The 25,352-nt window shown below is 37.6% G+C and overlaps 2 protein-coding genes across 2 annotated transcripts in view; both read left to right on the top strand.

Annotated features, from left to right (window-relative positions):
• The window catches only part of LOC141443391 (angiotensin-converting enzyme-like), a 50,037-nt gene extending 28,158 nt beyond the window's left edge, over positions 1–21,879 (top strand). The window contains exons 12-17 of the mRNA XM_074108635.1: positions 395–488; positions 1,227–1,301; positions 8,617–8,691; positions 9,453–9,586; positions 21,143–21,241; positions 21,521–21,879. Of these exons, the coding sequence (XP_073964736.1) occupies positions 395–488; positions 1,227–1,301; positions 8,617–8,691; positions 9,453–9,586; positions 21,143–21,241; positions 21,521–21,695 (652 nt within the window). The 3' untranslated portion in view covers positions 21,696–21,879. The remainder of the gene's footprint in view (positions 1–394; positions 489–1,226; positions 1,302–8,616; positions 8,692–9,452; positions 9,587–21,142; positions 21,242–21,520) is intronic.
• Positions 2,902–7,284, top strand: LOC141443392 (uncharacterized). Its single transcript, XM_074108637.1, has 3 exons — positions 2,902–3,180; positions 3,483–4,410; positions 6,213–7,284. The coding sequence occupies exons 1-2, from the start codon at positions 3,084–3,086 to the stop codon at positions 4,400–4,402; spliced, it is 1,017 nt and encodes a 338-aa protein (XP_073964738.1). The 5' UTR covers positions 2,902–3,083; the 3' UTR covers positions 4,403–4,410; positions 6,213–7,284.
• Positions 21,880–25,352: the final 3,473 nt, after the last annotated feature.

Genomic DNA, 25,352 nt, shown 5'->3' with positions numbered 1-25,352 from the left:
GCTGGTAGCAAGCTTAACAATACGCCTCCATTCCTCCCTGACAGCCTTCCTTATGCTTGCGTGTAGTGGTCCCTCTATTGCTGCTTTGACCTGGTCTGTCCATCTCATAGGCGATCTACCTCGTGGCCTAGTGCCTTCAACATAGCTGCGTCTCCTTTACGACATATGTGTCCGAAAAAAGTAAGGATGCGAGACTGCACTATGGACGATAGACGCTGTTTAATGCCGAGTTCTTGGAGTATGGACTCATTGGTGGACATCCTACTGCAGCTGAAATGATGATGATGTAGCGATCAAAACTTAACAATTTCATGTCATGGGGAGAGAGGTGATCAAAATTTACTAAAAAAAATGAATTGTCTGATACTTGAGCTAATTGGTAATATTATTACAGGTCCCACGACCCTTATGAAGTGAGCATTAACTTCTTGATGACAATGGCTTTGGAGAAAGTCGCTTATTTGCCTTTTGCCTTCATGGTAGACCAGGTACGTTCACAACAATAGTAGCTATCATATAATAACACTGTAAATTAAAAGTAAAGGGTCCAAATTACCTTAAAGCAAATACAACCGAAGTATAACCTGAAAGCTCCTAGCAGAGTCAATGCCAGAACAAAATAGGAAAGCACAATTCGATTTTTTATCTAGTTAACAAATCAGCGAAGTAAATCGAAGTTCGTATCGTACCGTTCCGCTCACTCTCATATTAAACAATATAAGTGTCGGCGGGATGGTACGAAACGAACTTCGATTTTTGAATTTCGTGGGAGCCCTCTGCTGGCTCCAAGATGGAAAAATCGTTCCCATTTGATAGCAAGCTACAAGATTGGAAAGCAGAATTCCTATTTTGTAGCTAACTACCAAATCTGGTTACGAGATGGGACTAAAGAAGGGGCCCTAGTGACCCTACTAAACCTTTATTTATGGAAAAAAGTACAACCACGAAGCAATGTGCAGTGTTCTTTTGACACGTCCCCCCCCCCCATAGTAATGGTAAAGTAATGAAATGTCCCATAGCAATTTTCATTGGTTATCTAAATGTGGTCCAATAATAAAAATAATATAATGTAATAAGTAATAAAATTTATTATATATCGACAACAACGAAAGAACAACTGCATTATTTACACCACTACCAGTAAAGTCACGCATGAGGCACATGTGCCTCATGGGACAAGAAACCTGTTAAAAACCGCAATATGTTTAGCTAATTTAAACTTCCAGTGGCGCTGGTCTGTGTTCGAAGATGGCGTCCAAAATATGAATTCAAGATGGTGGCAAATGAAGCTACGGTATCAGGTAATACAAATACAAATCCTACTAAGTAATAAGTGAGTAACAAGGATTTAATGCGTTTAGCTCAACATTCATGAACTTTATTAGTTGTGATTATCAGTTATCTGCTGCTGGTAGACCTGGTTAAGATCGGTGGATGCGGAAAGCACAAGACCGGTCTGAGTGGAGAGCCTTGGGGGAGGCCTATGTCCAGCAGTGGACGTCTTTCGGTGACAAAATTCAAATTCAAAATTCAAATGATTTATTCAGTAAATAGGCCGCAATGGGCACTTATACACGTCATTTTTTTTAAACTACCAGCGCTTTCGGAAAGACCATCATTGCCAAGAAGAATGCGCCGCAAGAAACTTGGCAGAAAGTCATTTTTTCATAAAAATATAATTACAAATAAAATACTTAAAAACTATATTATACAATTAAAGAAAAAAAATACAAAAAATAATAATAAAAGAAATACAGGGATGTATGGGGTCCCTTAGTTACAATACTAAACACTTACTATATCTAAACTATATCTACGTTCAGTGGAAGTGTAGAATGCTTCCACCGTCATAAATTTTAAAATAATAATAATAATAATTTGGTTCTGAAATATACATTTCAGGTCAAGTAACCAACCATTAAGCTTTTGGATTTCGAAGGCAAGTTCACGTCTGCCGCCCCCAAAGTTAGCTCACATGATGCTGCTGATGATAGAAAGATAGCTGACATGATGATGATGATGATGATTTATCTGAACATTAGTGTTATTATAAACAGAAACTACCATAAGACACTAATATTAAATTATATTGTACCGGATAACACACGTTTTAGAAAGAGCCAAAATGGCAAAAACGGAACCCTTATAGTTCCGCCATGTCTGTCTGTCTGTCCGTCCGCAGCTTTGCTCAGGGACTATCAATGCTAGGAAGCTGTAATTTTGCACGGATATATAATGTAAACTATGCCGACAAAATGGTACAAAAATTAAAATCGAGCGTCCACCCCCCCCCCCCCTCTAAAATCTAAACCGGTGGGTGAAAAAATTTGAAAAAATTCAGGATGGTAAGTATATCAAACTGTCAAGGAAAACTATAACGGCTAAGTTTGCTTGAGAATTATTAGTAGTTTAAGAGTAAATAAGGTATAAAATATACCTAAACTATGGTCGATTCGGTATCAAATACGAAATCCTTAGAAAAATATTACTTGATTTTTTCTTAATGGCTACGGAACCCTATTTCGGGCCTGTCCGACACGCTCTTGGCCGGTTTTTTAAATCTATTAACATGTCGAGCTAAACTCGATTTAAGACGTGAGTTATCCGCTACATAATCATTCAATTGGTTCTTGTCCATGACTGATGCCATCACCCTAATTTCGGACATGCATTTCGAAAAACTCAACTATGCGAGCCCGGTTTTGAGCTCACGATCTTCTGCTTCAGGCCTCAGGCCCCACAGTCCTAATAATGCTGTAGGTGTCCATGGGCGGCGGTGATTACCATCAGGTGACCCGCATGCTCGTTTGCCAGCTATTTGACATAAAAAGGTCAAACCACTAGCAACCATGCTCTATGTTACATATTATGCTCATGTTGTCTCGTCTTCGATGATGAGAGTTCACAAGTGTAGTCCCGGCTTCATGACTCACTGACGCCACATAATTTTAAAGCTAGAAGAAAAACGCCTACACGGTGCTGCCTATGTTATCTGTAATCCACTTCATTCGGTTTTTATGTCAAAAACTCGACGCCACGTTTCTCTCCGGAAAAATAGTATTTTCTAATAAAAGTGCAACAATATGGGGAAGAAAAGATCAACAGAAGAAAAAAGAACCCATTTATTGGAAAAGATAAGGAAACTTGACGAAAAAATTAAGAATTCGGAGTCCGAAAAAGGTAAAACGCTTTTGCATTCGCAATGTTTCAACGCGCCATTTTTTCCTATCATGCTTTTGTTTTTTCTGGTTTTTTCCTTTCGTGAAGATAATTATTATTTGAATAATCTCATCATCCTTAACCTTATTACGAATTGTACTTAATATGGTGTGCCTGTGGGGTGTTCTGTGGGAACACACTGGTTACAATTTTTTATACTAACCTTAAAGGGGAGTTCTGCGGGAACTCACATGGTTATGTGGAATGCATACGCTATGCTAATTGCCTTCGTTTTTTGTTAAACGATCCTCTTCGCATTGCAGCCGCTAGCGATGCACGCTTGCAGTCGCCGTCACAAGAGTCCCACGACGACAATGTCGAGAATATTAATCCAGAAGCCTTGGATGAACTTGTCGAAGAAGGCACTGATTTAACGGGACTGGCGACGGAGGAGGAGATTGATGACTCAATCTTGGAGATTTTGGGCGAGGGACCCAGTATTGATAAAAAGGCCCAGCCCCTTCACAACAAAATAGTTGTGAGATGGCAAGAAATTCTTAAGAAAGGCATGAAGAAAGAAGAAAAAGATAAGTTAGCCAAAGATAATCCAGCTTTTGTTAACTGCGAGCTTATGTCCCCGCCCAAATTAAACCCAGAGGTCAGTGCTGCTTTGGCAGACAAGGAAATGGCTAAGCGAAGGGATCAATTAATTGAAAAGAGACAACAACAAGTGTCCAATGCATTGGCATGCTTAGGTTCAGCCTTACAGACATGCATTAAAGAAGATTTACAAGTTCACAAATTAAATATTATAAAAAATCTGAATGATGCATCCAGATTACTGTGCGACTCAATTTATTTGGACACAAAAGGAAGGAGATCGCTAGTCCTGTCAGTAATAAATAAAGACATGAAGGAATTTCTTGTTCAATCAGAACCCAAAGAATATCTTTTTGGTGAGAATCTTGGTGAAAAAATAAAAACTGCCAGAACAGTTCAAAAGACAGGCAGTGACCTGAAAATACCAGATAATAGCAGGAAGTTCAATAATAAACAAAACGGCAATGCTACTAGGAAACCTTTTACTGCCAACAATAAGGCTTTAAACTGGCGGGGCCCTCCTCGTACCAACGTGAGGATGAACGGCGGAACAGCAGCAGGGGGGCCAGCACACAGCAGTTACCGGGGCGGACAGTTCCAGAGGAAGAAAGAAGAGAGGCCCTACCAACACAACAGGAAGTAAACAAGCAGGTTGGTAGACTTCCATACTGTTACCATTTTTGGAACAGTATTACCAAGGATTCTACTATCCTTAACTGGGTTAAGGGGTATAAGATACCTCTACAGGCTAAGCCATATCAATCTTCTGTTCCTCAGAACGATAAATTTACATCACTCGAAGTTCAACAGTTAAAGTCAGAAATTAATAAGTTATTGACTATTAATGCTATTGAGCTATGTGATGCACAGAAAGACCAATTCTGTTCACCTATATTTCTTGTTAAAAAACCAAATGGAACCTTTAGGTTCATTTTAAATCTTAAAAAGTTAAATTTATTTGTCAAAACAGAACATTTTAAGTTAGAAGATTATAGAACGGTGTGCAAAATATTACAGAAAGATGATTTTTTAATGACATTAGATTTGAAAGATGCATATTATATGATTAATATGCACAATGACAGTAGAAAATATCTGAGATTTTTCTTTCAGGGGAATTATTACCAATTTACAGTCCTTCCTTTTGGCCTATGTACAGCGCCCCTAACTTTCACTAAAATAATGAAACCAATAGCAGCATACCTTAGGGAACAAGGCTTTGTTTCAGTTATTTATCTTGATGACTGGCTTTGTCTTGGAAATAGTTATAATAGTTGTATTAGAAACATGCAAGCAACAAGAAAACTCTTAAGAAATTTAGGTTTTATTATTAACGAGGAAAAAAGCATGAATATACCAAGTCAAAAGTGTTCTTATTTAGGACTTATTTTCAACAGTACTGATATGTCAATCAGTATTAGTAATGAGAAAGTAAATAACTGCCTAAAACTTATCAAAGAATTGCGTAATAAGGAATGTGTTAAAATTAGATTCTTAGCAAAAGTAGTAGGTACTTTAATTTCAGTTTGCCCTGCTACTAGGTATGGAATCCTATACACCAAAGAACTAGAAAGAAATTAATACCTGTCATTAAAACATAACAATGACAACTTTGAAGAATATACAAAGCTAAATCATGAGTGCAAGGAAGATCTAAGATGGTGGGCTAAGAATGTAGTAAATTCACACAATCCTATAAGAAAGAGCCATTATCATTTGGAAATCTTTAGTGATGCCTCTAGCAGAGGATGGGGTGCTTCCTGTGGGACTGAGACAGCTAGTGGTGTTTGGACTGATGATGAATTTAATCTTCACATTAATTCCTTGGAACTCATGGCAGCATTCTTTGGTATCAAGTGCTTTGTTAAGAATTTAACAGACATTCAATTATTACTTAGAATAGACAATGTCACAGCGGTATCTTACATCAATAGGTTAGGTGGTGTTCAATATCCCCACTTACATAGTATTGCAAAGTCAATCTGGCAATTTTGTGAATCAAAAAATATATGGATTTTTGCTACCTATATTAATACTAAAGACAACATAATAGCTGACTTTCAGTCCAGAAAAGAATTAGGTCACACAGAATGGGAACTCGGCTCTACTTATTATGATAAAATCGTTAATGTTTTTAAAACACCTGAAATTGATCTGTTTGCAACAAGAACTAATACAAAGTGCCCTATATTTGTTTCCTGGCATCCAGATCCAGAGGCATATGCAGTGGATGCTTTTACAATATGTTGGAACCAATATTTTTTCTATGCTTTTCCACCATTCTCAATGGTTCTTAAAACATTAGAGAAAATTATAACAGACAGAGCAACGGGTATTTTAATTATACCATACTGGGTAACTCAACCCTGGTTCCCGATATTCACCAAACTTTTGTGTTCTAAACCTTTAGTATTCAGACCCTCAGAAGATTTACTGACTTTAAAAAATTCCAGGTTGTTACATCCCCTTCATCGGAGCCTGTCCCTGATGGCAGGAGTATTATCCGGCAAACCTTTTTAGATTCAGGTATTAATAATGAAGCGGTGGATATTATGTTGTCTTCAATTTCAAATAATACTATGAAGCAATATTTACCGAGTATTGTTGACTGGGCCAATTATTGTAATTTACATAAAATATGCTTAAGTAATCCTACAACTGAAGAAGTTATTATATATTTAACTAAGAAATTTAATGACGGATTATCATATGGAAGCTTGAATTGCCTTCGGTCAGCTCTTTCTTTTCTCATAGGTTCACATATAGGTAATGCAGTTAATATAAAGAGATTATTTAAAGGTTTTTACAAGTTAAGGCCGTCTGCCCCAAAGTATAATATGACATGGGATGTGTCCATTCTTTTAAATTTCATAGAAAATCAGCATTCAGTTCAAAATAACTTGGAGATAAATACAAAAAATACTGCAACTTTATTAATTCTTGCTACAGGCCAAAGAGCACAAACATTGTCCTTAATTGATATAAAAAATATAGTCATTGGAAGTGATTGTATAAATATTAAAATTGATAAGTTGATTAAGACCTCAGCGCCCAATAGGTGTCAGCCTTTTCTTACAATTCCATTCTTCAATGAAAGGGTCAATATATGCCCAGCCAGGGCTCTGGTAAATTATATTGAGCTCACCAAAACTTTAAGGTCAACTAGTAATTTGTTTATTACGTTAAGGAAACCTCACAAATGTGTGACAGCCAGTACAATTAGCCGTTGGGTAAAGAGTGTAATGAAACAGAGTGGTATTGATACTTCAATATTCTCAGCCCACAGCACGCGTCACGCTACTACTTCCGTCGCGTATCTTAAGGGAGTGAATATCGATGATATCCGTAGAACGGCTGGTTGGACTGGAGATTCATTGACTTTTGCTCGGTTCTATAACAGACCTATTCTGAATAATGTTAATTTTGCTGAAGCTGTGTTTGGAAATAAGTAATATGTTTAGGTTGTTTTTCTGTTTTATCCAAAATATTCTACTAAATATTTAAAATAAAACATTTGATTTTATAGCTTTTCTTTGAACATCTACACTTGTGAACTCTCATCATCGAAGACGAGACAACATGAGCATAATTGAATAGTCAAACGAACTTACCCTTAAGTGAAGTTCGACTGGAATTATGCGAAGTGTTGTCTCGTCTGAAGATGATGAGTCCCACCCTACCCATACAGTCAAGCTAACTCGACAACCCTGCGCTATAAAATCGAAAGTGGTGTGTCTATAAACTTAATGAAGTGGATTACAGATAACATAGGCAGCACCGTGTAGGCGTTTTTCCAGTCGTTTTAAAATTATGTGGCGTCAGTGAGTCATGAAGCCGGGACTACACTTGTGAACTCTCATCATCTTCAGACGAGACAACACTTCGCATAATTCCAGTCGAACTTCACTTAAGGGTAAGTTCGTTTGACTATTCAATTATCTAAGTTTATAATTTCGAAGTTACGAGTTCATACTCGTAACGTTCATACGTTAGATTAGATTAGATTAATTTATTACCTTTTGAAAAAATACATTATAAGCACATGTCAGTTAATTACAAGAAATTCACAAAAGGATCGTCAAATGTATACAAAAAAATAAATCTTATTAAGTATAATAAATAGTCAGCGAGAATAAAAAATAAAAAAATAAATTAAAAATGTCAAATTAGAATTCAATTCAATTAAAGTTAAAGGACGTCTTGTAGGCTTTTTAAAAACTCGATTTAAGGCTTAAACTGACAGTTCTTGTATGGATCTGACAAGACTTAAGACCACATAAACCTAGATTAAGCCTGCAAGTGGACGTAAATTTTATTGAAACTGCATAAAATTTTGCTAAACCTTGAGGGATGAATCCATTTTGCACACTTGCCCACAGACTGGTGGCGACAATTTTAGACAGTAGCGCGCTATTTTCCAACACTCGACGACTCTAGGGGCCTGCTTACCACCTAAGGACCTAAGGCTTTTCTTTCCTCGCACGACGAAGATCTGGAATCAGCTTACAGCGGCAACATTCCCGGAGCGTTACAACTTAGGGATCTTTAAAAAACGAGCCTATCAATTCCTTAAAGGGTCGGCAACGCACCTGTGATTCCCCTCGTGTTGCGGGTGTCCATGGGCGACGGTGATCGCTCTCCATCAGGTGACCCGTCTGCTCGTTTTCCCCCTCGTTTTATATAAAAAAAAGGATAGTTGTTACATGACAGATATCTGTGATGTCGTCTCTGTTTGTTTTGTCCGAATAAACAGAGACGGCATCACATTTATTTGTCACACTTTTGTCGATGAGTGGTAACAAGCCCTAAGCAGGCAGGGTCCATGGTGACACGGATTAAAGGATCCCTATTTTTCAGGGCGTGGTTCCGCCGACGTCCAGGTCGGAAGCTGACTTCGACCCTGGATCGAAATACCACATCATATCTGACCAAGTGAGTCCCATGTTTAATTCAACTGAAAAAAAAAACCAGCTAAATGCGAATACCCCTTACTCGTTCAGTACTTAAATTGGTAAACAAGCAAAAAAACCCTTTTTTTATTATTCAACGGATTTAATTAGTTTGATGTATATAAAACACATGAAATTAACATTTAAAAAGAAGACAAAGAACTAACCTAACCTAAGATACTTTCACTAAATATAAGTAAATTTTTGGTAGATATCTTAAAAATAACGCTAACATCACTAAAATCTATAAATATTTTGAAAATTTAAAAAAAGTCCTACATTAATTTAATATTTCTATTGATAATAGTGTATATCATGGTGTCTTTTTTTGCTTATTACTTATTAATATCTCAATTAATTCTAGTTTTATTTATATGTTTAGGTATATTATACTTTGATTTTCAAAATGAATGTTCTAATTATGATTGGTTTTTTGGAGTCTTTTTGTATTTTTTATTTCAACTCCAAATTTGTTACTTTTTGTATTTTCGGAATTTTCTATTGTTAAATCTGATAGCATTGTGGCAAAGAGTGAAGATAAGAATTAATCTTATAGAATGCAATTAGGTTAGGTTATTATTTTATAACAAATGAAAAACATAGAAAACGATAAATTATGACGTTATGACATATGAAATTCGAGCAAACAATGGCCCTTAACTCACAATTCCTTAATCACCGAGTTACCTAACGAAATAGATTTGTCTTCCCCACAGTTGTATTAACTTCATTTCTTGTTCCCAGGAATACATCAAATACTTCCTAGCAACAATTCTGGAGTTCCAAGTGTTCGAGCAACTGTGTATGGCAGCAGGGCACGCAGGGCATTTGCATGAGTGCGATGTGTATCGCAGTCGGGAGGCTGGACGCGTGCTGAGGTCAGTATCACTAGTATCACCGTCACTACATCACTATCAAAATATCATACTAACACCATCATTAAATGACTGCCGCTATATCATTGTCACTATATCACTATCAAAAAGTTATATCTCTATAACAACATCACTATTACTGTATCACCATCACTACATGAGTGCCTCTATATCATCGTCACTACATCACTATCAAAATATCATAATCACTATCACAACATCACTATTACTGTATCACCATCACTACATGACCGCCTCTATATCATCGTCACTACATCACTATCAAAATATCATAATCACTATCACAACATCACTATTACTGTATCAACATCACTACATGACCGTCACTACATCAGCATCAAAGGCACAGCTGCGTGTGACGGCGGGGCATTCGGGGCACTTACGAGTACATGAGTGCGATGTGTTTCGCAGCCGGGAGGCTGGACGCAAGCTGTCATTAAACATCACTAGGAGCACCGTCACTATATCACTATCAACAGATCAGCTGTGTGTATCATATCACTAACATAGTATGACTATTACTACACCACTCTCACTGTATCACCATAACTATATGACCGTCACTATATTTTCGTAACTACATCTCAGCAGCAGGACCCTCAAGATGCATAAGTGCGATGTGTGTCGCAGTCGGAAGTTTGGACGCGTGCTGAGGTCAATTAACATCACTATGGCGTGCATTGAGGCAGCGCTAGTACTGGTGGCACACTTCTGCGGCGCAAACTACCACCCATCCCTAGTATCACCTTCACTACATCACTATCAAAATATCACTAGCATGGTATCACTATCACAACATTACTGTATCATTATCACTATATATCATCGTCACTGAAATTTAACAAAGAACACTGAAAGTGTATTTTTGATTTGGAAAATTTGAGCTGAAATGATACTTTCTGAATGTAAATGCTTATTTTAATGCTAAAAATGCTAAGGACCCCATCATCAGATCTTGACTTTGGGACAATGGGACCACCTCAGAAGAATACCCTTTCGATTAAAAAAAAATTTTGAAAATCGGTCCACAATTGACTGAGTAATCAGTGAACATACATAAAAAAAAATACAAACATTGGAACATAGAATCTCCTCCTTTTTTTGAAGTCGGTTAAAAATACAAACATTAAGGGGCTGTTTCACCATCCATTGATTAGCGTTAACCGACGGTTAAATGTGATGCCGTCTCCGTCTATTCGAACAAAACAAATAGAGACGGCACCACACCTAACCGCCAGTTAACACTAATCAATGGATGGTGAAACAGCCCCTAAGTCCCTAATTTTCATTGACATCTGTGTCACAGACGTCAACCAACTATAGTGAAAGGTTCACGAACCCGCGCGGTGAACGAATTTTCTGCGCCGTTTTGATGTACTTAAGAAAGAAACGTACAGTCTGTACATAGAGGTCGATGCTAATTTTACACAAAGATAAAATGCTGGGCGGTTTTATCGCTTAAAAGCAACCTTTTCCAGATAACCATTTAGACAGAAATTAATGCTAATACGTCAAAGTAGGTACATAGGTATGTGGCAAGTATTCAACGCAACTACATTTTTAATTAATACAGTATATGTATAAAGCCTTGGGTGTTAATGTCCTTGAGGAAAAGGTCTTAGTAGACGGAAAAACCGACAGACAACAAAGTGACCCTACAAAGTTTGTTCTTCATTTTAAGGTGCCTACGGAACCCTAAAACCCTAAACGCTGTTACGTTCAAGCGTTCACTAATGGACGTATCGTAATTTGGAAAAACTGCTCTAAAATCGTCGTCTAAAACACATGTTTACATTTTTTTAAGCCCGTAGGTTAGGAAAATTACGCCAATTTACACATTCCAATCCTATGGCTAATGACTGAATGAATGATTGGCGCCTTTCTTAGAACTAATCATCATCACCATTATAGCTTTCTACTTCAGTTTCATTAACAACATGGACTACTTAAAATTACGAATAGTTACAACACAGGTTACAATAACATATTTAAAGTCTCGTCAGAATTATAAAAAACCTCGCCATATTTCGGAAAACCAATAGAACTAATTTCTTGCACTGGTAACACTAAATTCAAATGTCATCTGTCTATTGCTGTCAAAGTTTAATGTTGTTTGCGCGTGGTATTTTAAAGTGTTATTTTGTGTTGTGCGTTAAAATGCCGAAGATTATCCATAGCATTGGAAGGAAAATATCTCACAATGTATAAGTATTTTAATAGAAAAAGTCAGAGGGCTTACAAATATTCGTTTAAATATAACATCACCGACACCGTTGTCAATATGACTGGTAGGTATCGTATACATATATAAGTATAAAGAATGTTGCAATATAAAAACGTAGAAGTGCTGCGTTTACGCAGTTAATCAATGTACTAAATCCTGAAAGTACCTTGTCAAAACGAATGTTATTTGGATGAGCTAACGGGGATGTGGATCCACATATCTTGGCTAACTACGCGAACTAAATCCAATCATGCCATTGCACCCCCGACCAACCAACTCGAAAAACTTGATCACTTACACACTTAGTCAGATAAAGTTGATAAATTTTAAACTCGTAGGCATAAAATGTTGCTCGATTTATATCGTATCCTATGACACTTCAAATTTATCTCTCTCTCTCTCTCTCTCTCTCTCTCTCTCTCTCTCTCTCTCTCTCTCTCTCTCTCTCTCTCTCTCTCTCTCTCTCTTTCTCTCTCTTTCCAATTTCTCTTTTCGAATTTCTTAGTAGCCCCGCAGGACCAACCTTACCGAATTCAGTTAACAGTTAAAGCTATATCGTATAAGTGAGATTTAAATTTTTTCACTTCTCATTCTCTTAAAATATTACTTTAGTCTGCGTACTAAAGCTCTTCTCTAACTTTTTTTAGTTTTTCTCTAGGGATTAAAGTTTTTTTTTTTACTAAGGAAACCCCTAAACAGCCAATCACGGTGTTCGTGAGAGATTTTTGAATGATTACTGTGCAAAATTATTAAAAAAAACTTACGAATGTGAATCTATTCAATTACCTATATTATGTTTTTTGTCGATTCAGATTTTGGAAACTTCTCATAATGGCCGTATTAGTATACTGAGTATACTGAGTGGCAATAAATCTGGCCCTCAAATATATGCAGTACTAGGTAATTTTGTATGTAGAGTGGGTAAAATTTTGTGCTGCTGAGTAAATTTAACTCCTATTATGGTTAGAAATGTAACAAGTATTTAGTATACGAGTATATACGAAACCAGATTTGTTATCCTAGCTTCAAACACTAGGCTTGTGTATCCCATTTTCTTGCTTAGCTTTCTTAAGTAGATAATTACTCATAAATAGCGTCACTGAGTGGCAGAATGAGGCATTTGAATGTGGCAGAGGCATTAGAATTTGATGATGAGTTCTACTTTTTTTAATTGGTAAAAAACTAGTTGTTCCTTTTAATAAAATACGGAAAGTGAACTTTCGCTATACGTGCGTACCGCGTAGCAATGTAGGCTCGGTAAGGCAGGGTTGGCACGATAGGATTTAGGGAGTCGGGTTGGGCACCGAGGGTGCCATTCAAATTTAGGTGGTTAAAGTTCTTTTCGCTGCCTTATTTCTGACCACTGTCACGATCATGATGTATTCTAACAAATAATAAAAATGTGAAGCCACTGTTTGTCTTTTTCAGTGTAATTAATATTTACCTAGAGAAAAATTAAAAAATGCCACTATGTCCCATACAAAAAAAATTGTACTAAATCACTTTTATTCGGGGAAAAACAAGACGACAAAAAGAATTTCGACCCAGGTATATATGAATATCCGGTGTTAGTAGAGCCCTGCCCTAAGCGAATTGTACGCAGTGTTGGGTCGTTTAAAAAAAGTATACTATATTAAAATAACATTGCTAACATTTCTAAATATTTTGTAGTATGAACTGTAATAGTTTCGTTCTAATTTACAAAATAAAATATTTTTGGATTCTAATTTATTGGAAAAAGAAACACAATTGGTGTTCCAACTCACAATTTACTAAAACAAACATATTACAATTTCATTCACATATTATACCTCCATCATTCTCTCAATATTGAAATGAATGCCTCTTCTTGATTTCAACAAAAAATATATAACAAAAAATTGAACCGACTACTAAAACCATGAAAATAATTTTCTACCAGTCTGAAGTCATCTACCTATAGTCATCTACCTCACCTACGCACTAATGTTGGGCTTCAATCACTCCTGCTGGCTCGTGCTGAGGCACCGACTTCAGACTGGTAGAAAATTATTTTCATGGTTTTAGTAGTTTGTTTCAATCGTTTCAATTTTCTGTTATAATTTTTTTTTTAACTCTTTTTAGTATTAATAATCTAAGATACAATAGTTTCATATCAACCCTACCCGTGAAACAGCAGTGCTTGCACTGTTGTGTTTCGGCGTGGAGAGTAAGACAGCCGGTGAAATTACTGGCACTTGAGGTATTCCATCTTAGGCCTCTAGGTTGGCAACGCATCTGCAATCCCCCTGGTGTTGCAGGTGTCTATGGGCGGTGGTGATCTCTTATCATCAGGAGACCCACTTGCTCGTTTGCCATCCAGTTGAATTAAAAAAAAAAAAAAAAAAAAAAAAAACTGCTCGTCACCTTTTACGAAAGATTGCTTTTCTAATTTTTGTTTATTATTGAGAAGTCCTGGTGCTTCACCACCCGTTTTACCATATGCATTACGAGGAGCATAAATTGCTTAGCAACTGTGTTAAAGTAATTAAAATTCAACCCGTGAAATACTTGTTATTGAGTAGTAACTCCGATGGTCAACTGTGGTCTTCATCATCAGTTCCACGTCACCAAATGATGATTTTCAAGAGCAAATGCACGAGTTACTACTAAATATATCCATTTAATATAGGTGTCCCTACAACATTTGAAGAGTTCCCTAATTTCCTTAAGATTCAATCATCAGATCCTGATTTGGTGCTTATAGGACCTAATTGAAGACATCAAATCGGCTCATAAATGACGGAGTTCTGAGGTAACAAACATAAAAAAACAACCGAATTGATAACCTCCTCCTTTTTTGAAGTCGGTTAAAAAGAATTTGCATTTTACTCAAAACCATATTCTAGGCAAATTAAACTAAAGTAGCCTCAATTTACAATACAATACAAATACTATTTATTGAACACCAACACGGTAAGCATTATAGAAAACACAGATATATACCTAGAGAGTTTGCAATGTAAGCAATAGGCTGCCTTATCGCTTCAGAGCGATGTCTCCCATGTACCCTTTACAATTTTACAATAGATGTAAATAAAATAAGGCATAGATTTTAGCAGGTGATACAATTTACAGCAGACTTTACGCAGGTGGTAGGACCTTGTGCAAGGTTCGCCCGGATTGCTACCACCATCTTGCCGTGAAGCAGCAGTGCTTGCACTGCAGGGCTACTATGAAACTCGAAACTCGAAGTTCGTATCGTACCGTCCCTCTCGCTCTCGTATTAAATAGTCTAAGTTTCAGAGGGACCGCACGACACGAACTTCGAGTTTCTAGTAGCCCTGCTGTTGTGTTTCGGCGTGAAGAGTAAGACAGCCGGTGAAATTACTGGCACTTGAGGTATCCCATGTTAGACCTCTAGGTTGGCAACGCATCTGCAATCCCCCTGGTGTTGCAGGTGTCTATGGGCGGTGGTGATCTCTTACCGTCAAGAGACCCACATGCTCGTTTTCCATCTAGTCGAATAAAAATAAAATAAAAAAAAGACTTTGTTTGCCATCCAGTCGAATAAACAAAAAAGACTAGAAATTACTTTTGAAGTTTTATCTAGAGTGGCAACCCTGAAATTAATAATTAATTTCAAAAACACCTCAAAGCGGCCTCCGTATTAGCAAAAGAAACCGTCTGTTTAATTGCTTTGCATTTTGGATCCGCAAAAAAAGAACCGGTCCATTTTCGAATTCAACGTCGACATTGTCTTTAAGCTATAAAAAGCACTTTGAATGTTAAAAAAATATATCGCAGGTTATGTACCTATATCTTGTCTTTTTTTTCAAAAATAAATCTACATGTCATTTTATCATCTTGATGAATGGCGATCTACCACTGTGCGTTTCCTTCGACACTTCCTGCCACGTACAGTGAAATCGTGGAATCAACTTCCGTCAGCAATGTTTCCTGACAACTATGACATCGGGGCTTTCGAGATCCTTTTGAGTAGTTGGTAACTCATGAGCAGTGGTGATCATGTCAAGGCCGAAAATGTTATATATATAACTTTATACTATAATAATCATAATTATAAAGTACATGTTACAAACGATTATAACTCCGAACCATTTATATTCATAACGTTAGTAATATAAATCTCTTTTGTACAGTCAAGGGCAAAGATAACGACACGGCCAAAGTTGCAAAAATATGTATACGCGACACTATGCACTTAACATTAAGGCCGTGTATACATATTTTTGCAACTTTGGCCGTGTCGATATCTTTGCCCTTGACTGTACCTACAATGATAACTTATGTTAGAGCTGCAATCCCAAGTAAAACAAGATGCGGGCAATTAATTATTATGAAATAAAATTTTCTGAAGACTAATTTTTAAGACCGTTTTATTTGTAGGTAAAGAAAATTAAAAATAGGAAGAGTGATCATTATGACACAAATCGCTGGTGGTAAACTGTTCGGGTGACCAATTTTTTTGTGAATCAATTACGTGGCCAAATAACACTATTTCTTGAACACAATAAATAAAATAGGTACTCTATTTAAAGCTAGAGATCGCCAATACGGATCAGAATTATTTCGAAACGTTACACGTTAGTATACGAGTAAATTAAGTTTCGTGTTTATTATAAGTTTTTTGTGTTAGGTACGATCAAGGACTTTAATTCATGAGCAACATGATAGATAGATAGATAGATAGATAGATAGATATAATCTTTATTCTTCAAAACAAAGACATGGCTTAGTAGCTAAAGAGTAATAAAACTATCAATTAAATAAAAACATAAATTAAATAACAATTAAACAGATCAGACACATAAATGAGAAGCCATGTGATGCACTGAAGAACAGGCGCTGGCGCAGCATTGTGCTGCGGTCAGCCGCAGCGCTGGTATTCTGCCAGTACCCATACCGAGTAAGGACGCCGACCAACGTGATAAACTCAGCCCAATCTCGTCATCAAATGAGTTTTATTATTCAGTGGGATCGTAAAGTAGCAAAATTTATTAACATGAAACCTTCTCAAAGGAAAAGTCATAACGATTTTCATTGTTAATTAATGTTATGTCACTTTGACGTTTACTTTGAAATGTTTCCATGGTGGCTCATGAAGTCCTTGACCGTACTAACAACATCACGGACAAAAGAAAATCGTCTATATAGATGATTGTTTAGTTTCGGTGCCCCGAAGGCGTACCTATCCGATCGAAGGAACAAACGAAGCCCTAAAAATGTTGCTACTCTGTGATTCCATCCGTTCGTCTGTCCGTCGTTTGTTAGCTGTAATTCGTAACACACAATCCTACGAATTATTATAAATCCGAAAATGTCTGTTTGTTTGTCACCTCTTCACGTTGCCGTTGAGCCGATGTGGATGAAATTCGATATAAGTACCTACATGTACAGATAGTTTGAGTCCCGGGGAAGGACATAGGACAGTTGTTATCCTTGAAAATTTCATAGCTCCCGCAGGATAGTGATAAACGAAAAATAATAATGAAAATAAATCCAACTAAATATGACTAATATAAAATAACATTCTAATTAGAAGCTGGACTCTAATAAAACTTGTTTTTTTTTTTAGATACAGCTATTTATTTTGACGTAGGTACCTACATATTGTACGGCACCTCGGTGCTCGAGTACAACTTGCACTTGGCCAATTTGTCTAATCTGCTTTGATTATATTTTAATCTTTCGGACAGGGTTCGCACTTGACCGTAGGTATATTTAGTCTCGATTGGGTGGTTTCATGATTTTTCACAGTTCGTAATGGTAAGACTGTGTTTAGTCTGGTTGCGGGTGGTTGGACAAAGTTAAACGCGAGTCGGTGTTTTTTAGAAGAGTTCAAATATATATATTTCCGTTCAATGAGGGTTGCCCCGGTCGGGCAGATATTTGTATGAATAATACGAACGTTTGTTCTCAAGTCTTGGATGTCTAATATGTATTTAAGTATGTATTTATCACGTTTTAAATTTTCGTGATTCTCACTCATAGTCAAAATACCATATACGGGACTTATCACGCTATTTTTACACAAGTAATAATTTACTTCGACGTTTCGGCAACGTTACAGTTGCCGTGGTCACGAGTAGACTGAGTTGCCGAAACGTCGAGGTAAATATTACTTGTGTAAAAATAACGTGATAAGTCCCGTATATGGTATTTTGACTATGTATTTATCTATTTAAGTATGTTTATCTGTTGCCTAGTACCCGTAGTACAGTCACCAGCCTTAATATCTTAATATCCCATCACTTTTCTTTATTATTAATGCTAAGTAGTTATTCTTGATGATACACGTAAGCGTGCTACACCCAGCGACAGATAAATCGTTTGCGATTTTCGCTCGCTGTACGTAATTAAGTACTGTGGGGACTGTAACTTAGTAAGAGCTTAGGTACTGGGGATCAACGCGCGTGACTTTAAACTGTTATGAAATAAATAACTTCTTCAATCATTAATTAATTATATTTTATTTTAGAACTTGGTAGTACTTATAAATAGATTTACATAAAATGGCACCAGCCGCTTAGGCTATCGGGAGCAATCTGCGCTCCCGGCATGTATACCGCTGTCAATCGGTTTTAAAGTCAAATTCTAGAAAAACAATATAAAAATCCTATCCTTTTATACAAAACTAGGTTAATCTAACCTGCCAGGTGGTCAGTTTTACCACCTGCCAGCGGTATACAGCCTAGTTCCTACAGTACCTACAGTCACTTAAATATCTTGAAATATATAAAAAGTATTACAAGCAACCTCGTTCAAGTTGCGTTACAGCTGGATAAGTCGAGCCGAGGACAAGGCGCAATTCATTGGGGGAGGCACGAGTCCAGCAGTGGGCTGCTATAGGCTGATGATGATGATGATGATGATAATGATGACATCACGAGGCCGTAAAGAACACACCCGCAATGCAATGCATGGCTATTCGCTGGGTGCGAAGTACTAGGTGGGGGTGATGAAATATATCGCAGCGCTCAAAGTGGCCAAAAGTAAAAATAATGTAGGCTATGTCATCTGTCATACGTCATTAACAAAGCAATTTGTTTTTTTTTTATACTACTGGAAGGCAAACGAGCAAGTGGGTCTCCTGATGGTAATGAAAAATGAAAAAAAAAAAAAAAAAAAAAAATGATTTTCTGCCAAGTTTCTTGCGGCGCATTCTTCTTGGCAATGATGGTCTTTCCGAAAGCGCTGGTAGTTTAAAAAAAATGACGTGTAAAAGTGCCCATTGCGGCCTATTTACTGAATAAATCTTTGAATTGAATTTTGAATTGAATTGAATTGTAAGAGGTCACCACCGCCCATAAACATCTGCAACACCAGGGGTATTGCAAACACGTTGCCAACCTAGAGGCCTTAAGATGGGATACCTCACGTGCCAGTAATTTCACCGGCTGTCTTACTCTCCACGCCGAAACACAACAATGCAAGCACTGCTGCTTCACGGCAGGATTAGCGAGCAAGATGGTGGTAGCAATCCGGGCGGACCTTGCACAAGGTCCTACCACCTGCAAACAAACCGTTTACTGCGTGTTTAGACTTCACTACCTAATTTTAGTAATGAATGTTTTGAAGAGCCTCTACGTCCCGGACATGTCCAGCAGATACCAACAATTTTCCCTTTGAAACGGTTTGTGGTTGAAATTATATATTGGAGCGATACTCACAAAAACCCGGTCTTCAAAATGATACTCATTTCGATTTGAAAACCATATTTAATTTATTACTAGCGATACAAGAACAATTATATATGTTTACTATTAATTAAAGAAACCATTAAAGCACGAGTAGCTTTATCATTTTGTTTTACAGTAAAAGTACAACTATAAACATGAAGTAAACAAACCCTGACTTAAGCAAAATAAAACACACTCTTTGAATAAATTTTACTTACCTCATATGTTTTAATGACCAAAAATGAATTCACAACCCTTTGTCCACCCAAATCACTATATCACAGTAATTTGTATTATAAATTAATACGTGATATTTTTGATTTTTGTCACAAAGTCAGTCGCGATGAAATTTCAAAACGTGGCCTTAGAGCCAACAAAGTTGCGGATGCTAGGTGACGCTGATTTCGTGCACAGAGCCAATTGCATCACGAAAACACTAAAACGGAACCCTTTAAATCAGCAGCTTGTGACAAAAACCCCGGGCCGTTACGTTAATGTTTATTCCTTTGTTTTTATCAAAAACGTGTATAGAGCCATGTTATTTTGTTATGACGATTAAAGTTTCTATCTATCTATCTATCTATCTTATTCTCATTGCGAGACCAATTATAGTTATTAGGGTTTTCAACGTAAATATGCGTGTTGTTTATAATACAATCATTCATAAACATTGTTTAATGTTAGGGTTCCCTTATGGTAAGATCGAAGCGTTAAAATATTATTTTCATAGCGCCAAGAGTATGGAATATATTGAAAGAAATTTATTTGTTTTTTTTTATTCGACTGTATGGCAAACGAGCAATTGGGTCTCCTGATGGTAAGAGATCACCACCGCCCATAAACATCTGCAACACCAGGGGAATTGCAGACGCGTTGCCAACCTAGAGGCCTACGATGGGATACCTCACGTGCCAGTAGTTTCACCGGCTGTCTTACTCTCCACGCCGGAACACAGCAGTTCAAGCACTGCTGCTTCACGGCAGGATTAGCGAGCAAGATGGTGGTAGCAATCCGGGCGGACCTTGCACAAGGTCCTACCACCTGCAAATTTGATAATATCAATAAAACATCCGGATATTAATTAAATTATTATTTGACTTGCAATGATTGGTGATTGGTGATAGGTACTTACCGCACTTACATATGTAAGTGCGGTTCAAACCTTGCAACTGAATCCAGTGATCAGATTTGTTTAAAATTTGGCGTACTTATGTAAATCCGATGATAATACAATAATCTGGCAGTGACATCCTGGTACGGTCTAGCAATAATCATTGCTCTTCTATTTCGCCACACTCTTGACAGAGTTGTCGTGGTCGGTAGAGGATTCTATCTTCAACATTTTTAGATTAATTGACAAAAAAATACATGTTACATTTCCTGCTAATCTAACTAACGGAACCATTATAAGAACTTTTTACACCACTAGCCTATTTAACGGTAGTACCTGGGTGATCGAGCTTTGCTCGGACTCAAACCCAATGACACGCGTTTTCCCAGAGATAAGACCGAGCTAGATCGATTTGTCATCCCCGACAACGACAACCTACACGACAACGTTTCCGAGATTTTGATATTGATTTTATATATTCTTGCATTGGGACTCCTCTCCCTTATAGATCATTATTGAGATACTTAACCCTTTTGTTGCAGTGAGCTGATGCATCCAGGAGCTTCGAAGACAGCGTCTGACGTCATCAGAGCCATGACAAAGGGGAAGACCAACAGGATCTCGCCAGAGTCACTGGTCAAGTAAGTCACTGACGCCGTGTGTGTGTGTGTCCCCTGGACAACTCTTTATAAACTTTTGGAATAAGCTCATTATTTTAAGTATGAATGAATGGATGAATGAATGACTGAAGAAATGGATGAACGAACGAACGAATGAAAGAATAATTTAATGTTTGCAATTTATACTTACTTTTAACATGCTTAGGAGCACGTCTTCATGAATAATCATTTATTTTATTTGAGTCCAAAAAATCGCCGTTATAAGTACAGTGTTTCTGAAATTCGTTTTTTAAATTACAGGTACTTCCGTCCGTTAGAACTTTGGCTCCGCGTTCAAAATCGAGACGAGCCCCTGATTGGCTGGAGCTCAAACTACCACGACGTCGCCTTGTTCGCGCCGCTACGAGATGGCGCCACCGTCGACTCTGTGGCCGTGTGGCTTGTGGCTGTGGCAGCTGTGTTGTGCTTACATTAATGTTTCTTATTTAAAATGTACGTCTTATTAAAGTTACCCTTATGGAATTGTGAACCTACTCGGGTGCCCCTTGTTCTGTTGACAAACTTTTCATTGAATTTCATTTCATCAAAAACGATTCATATAATATTCAGTTGCTATAATTTCTCTTTGAATTAATTTGTTTCCATCGATAATATATTTTTTTTTTAATTCTTTAATATTCTACAACTTAATAATCAGCGATTTAAAAATGAATAGTCGATGAAAAATATATGAGGAACGTTGACTTTGAACTGATAGTTAATAAAAAGTTTGTCGACGATTCAAGGGTCAACCATCTTACTCAAATTAATCATCATTAAATATTGATTCATGTCTCTTAGTGTGACAGTTAAATAGTGCAAGCCCAAAACAGAAATTAAGACATGGAATCGAAAATCAATGTCAATCAATGTCTACATCACACCAAGTCTGGTAGTGGATAGTTTCCTGTATAACTCTAATGAGTCCATCAATTAGATTATCAGTAGGTACCTGGGCTACCGAGCTTTGCTCGGGCTAAAACTCGATGATAAGTGACACACAGATAAGACCAAGCTAGATCGATTTGTCATCCTCGAAAACCCCCACATACCAAATTTCATTAAAATCGTTGGAGCCGTTTCCGAGATTCTGATTATACAGCGTGTATTTTTGATACTACCTCAAACTGTAACCAGACGAAGATTTAAGTGCTGTGAACCGATATCAAAACAAATTATTAATTTAGGATTAACTACCAGAGCGTAATTACAATAATTTGATACGAGAGAGAAGCGTTCTGTGACAGCTGTCACGTCAACAAGTGCGACGTTTTGAATAAAAACAAAGTAGTATCGTGTAGTGATACATTGCGTGCTAATTAATTTTGTAAGGAAAATAATAAGTCTTAATTTTTTACTAAAACATAATAACATGTGATTATTAGGGCCTTCATTAACTGCCCTTAAAGTTTGAGGTAGTATCAAAAATACACGCTGTATATACCTACAGGATTTTTTTTATTCGACTCGATGGCAAACGAGCAAGTGGGTCTCCTGATGGTAAGAAATCACCACCGTCCATAGACACCTGCAACACCAGGGGGTTTGCAGATGCGTTGCCAACCTAGAGGCCTAAGATGGGATACCTCAAGTGCCAGTAATTTCACCGGTTGTCTTACTCTCCACGCCGAAACACAACAGTGTACCTACTCGTAAGCACTGCTGCTTCATGGAAGGATTAGCGAGCAAGATGGTGGTAGCAATCCGGGCGGACCTTGCACAAGGTCCTTGCATTTTCCACCCACCGGTTTAGATTTTAGAGAGGGGGGGACGCTCGATTTTCATGAAAATTTGCACTTCAAAGTTGAATATTTCGCAAAAAAATCATTTAAGTAATCGATCTTCGCAAACCCCTAATGGTTTTCAAAGACCTATCCAACGATACCCCACACTACAGTATTGGATAAGAAAAAAAAACAACCCCACTTTACGTCTATGGGAGGTACCGTAAAAAGTTTTTTTTACAATTTTACTGAAGCGTTTCGTTGGTATAGTTTACATACAATATCCGTGCAAAATTACAGCTTTCTAGCATTGATAGTCCCTGAGCAAAGCCGCGGACGGACAGACAGACAGACATGGCGAAACTATAAGGTTTCCGTTTTTGCCATTTTGGCTCCGGAACCCTAAAAAGTGTCGGGGAGGAGTCGGGCGAACGGAAAAGGAAGCGCAGATCCACGGTACAGTGCACCGCGGACCGCAGCGCCGCGCCGGCACATTCTTCAACCTACGTCAAAGGGCCATCCATAAAGTACGTCACACCAATTTTGACCTCGCCCTCTCCTCCTTGTCACATGGATTGTTATGAAGATTCCTATTATTATTTTTCTGTGTCGCAAATTGCCTGACCATACCCCCCCCCCCCCCCCCCTAAATGTGTTACAAGAAATGTCAGGATTTTAAGCGTGATCAGCATTTTTGTCAGGACTTTTCGATTTTTCATATGGCAACCCTAGTCGCATAGCTAGATAGCGAAACGGAGGGAGAAAGTAATGCGAAGCAAAGTTACGAATTATTTCCCATTCGCGAAGCTTCCCCGCTCTTCTTCCTCCCTCCGCTTCCCGTTGTTGTATAATTTTTTAAGCTAAACTAACTCCCCGTCCACTAAAGATAAGCGGAGGTTTTTGCAATTTTATTCAGTACAGGAAAAAATGCATATTTTGGCGGCAAAATATGTATACACATCAATGAAACTTTGTTTATAACAATTATAACTTTATAGTGTCTTAAACTATCGTTATTTTCACTCATAGTCAGAGTCACGAGAGTCTACTCGTGACCACGGCCACTGTAATGTTGCCGAAACGTCGAGGTAAATATTACTCGTGTGTGTTAGCGTGATGAGTCCTGTGCGTGGTATTTTGACTAATTATAACTTTATCTTGGCACTTGAAATGAGGATCTGCCGAGTCCTACCAAAATTTTGGCGTCCTAGCCTAAATTTTGGTAGGACTCGGCAAATCCTTATTTCTAGTGCCATGATAAAGTTAAAAACAAAGTTTTATTGATGTACATATTTTGCCGCCAAACTGTCGTATTACGTCATCGAAAATACAAACTGAGACATGGATGCACAGAAAAACCAGAAAAAGAGACCAGCGCTGGGAATCGAACCCAGGTCCTCAGCAATCCGTGCTGCGTGCTCTAACCCCTACACCACCGCTGGACAGGAATTTAGACACGAATTTTTCCTATGCATACATATCTCAGGTTGCTTATTTCTACTACGCTACTTATGCAGCAGCACTAGCGACATCTATGTTTCGCTCTCATCGAGAGACGTCACATTCTTTCGGAACCAACCGCTCACCCAGACAAGAGATGTCGCTACTAAGCAAAAGACTCCAAATAACCAATCATAATGTCGTATTACGCCTTACTTTACCTGTACTAAATGGTGGATTTTTATCACGCTCGCCGCTCCGCGACCTCGCTCCACTCTAGTGGTCAGGCAGTCTCAAAAAAGCTGACATAAGAGTACAAGCACTATCGAATAAAAAATGGTCGTCAAAATAGACATCGACAAACGTAGGTACATAAAAAACGGAGTGATTTTTTCCTTTTTGAAGTCGGTCAAAAACGAAAGTAAAACCACAAAGAAGGTACGACCTCGAAAAGGAAGTCCTTTATAAAACTTTTATGTTTTATCTTAAAGTATATTCTGTGAATTAATCCGTTGGTTTCTATTTGAATCAGTATATAAACCGGTTTGTCAAAAAAACGCTCGATATCTCAAATAAATGACTTTGAAAACGATTAAACAGTTTTATTTGGGGTCCGCAAGGAGAACCTTAAGAGGGTCGCTTCAAAAGCAGGTTAGTATCACTTCATCTATAATGCAGCTGTTCTAATTAGCAAATGGTCTACGAAGCAACTGGTCTAAGAAGCAATTTGTCTAAGTAGCAAGTGGTCTGAAAAGTTCCCCTAATGTCTAGTGTCTAGACTAGACTCTAGTCGGTCACCGTTCATTTATTTGCTGATTCATCAATTTTAATTGCATGACCCAAAGTTGACTGAGCTCTGCTACGCCACGCGGAGCTCCTTTTTCCGCGTAGCTGAGATTTTATGGGACATTTCATTTGAAGGGGGCAGC

This window comes from Choristoneura fumiferana, chromosome 27, assembly GCF_025370935.1.
Source record: "Choristoneura fumiferana chromosome 27, NRCan_CFum_1, whole genome shotgun sequence".
In the NCBI taxonomy this organism is placed as follows: Eukaryota; Metazoa; Arthropoda; class Insecta; order Lepidoptera; family Tortricidae; genus Choristoneura; species Choristoneura fumiferana.
Note: the sequence above shows the minus strand (reverse complement) of the source record. Positions and strands in the feature narration are given on the sequence as shown.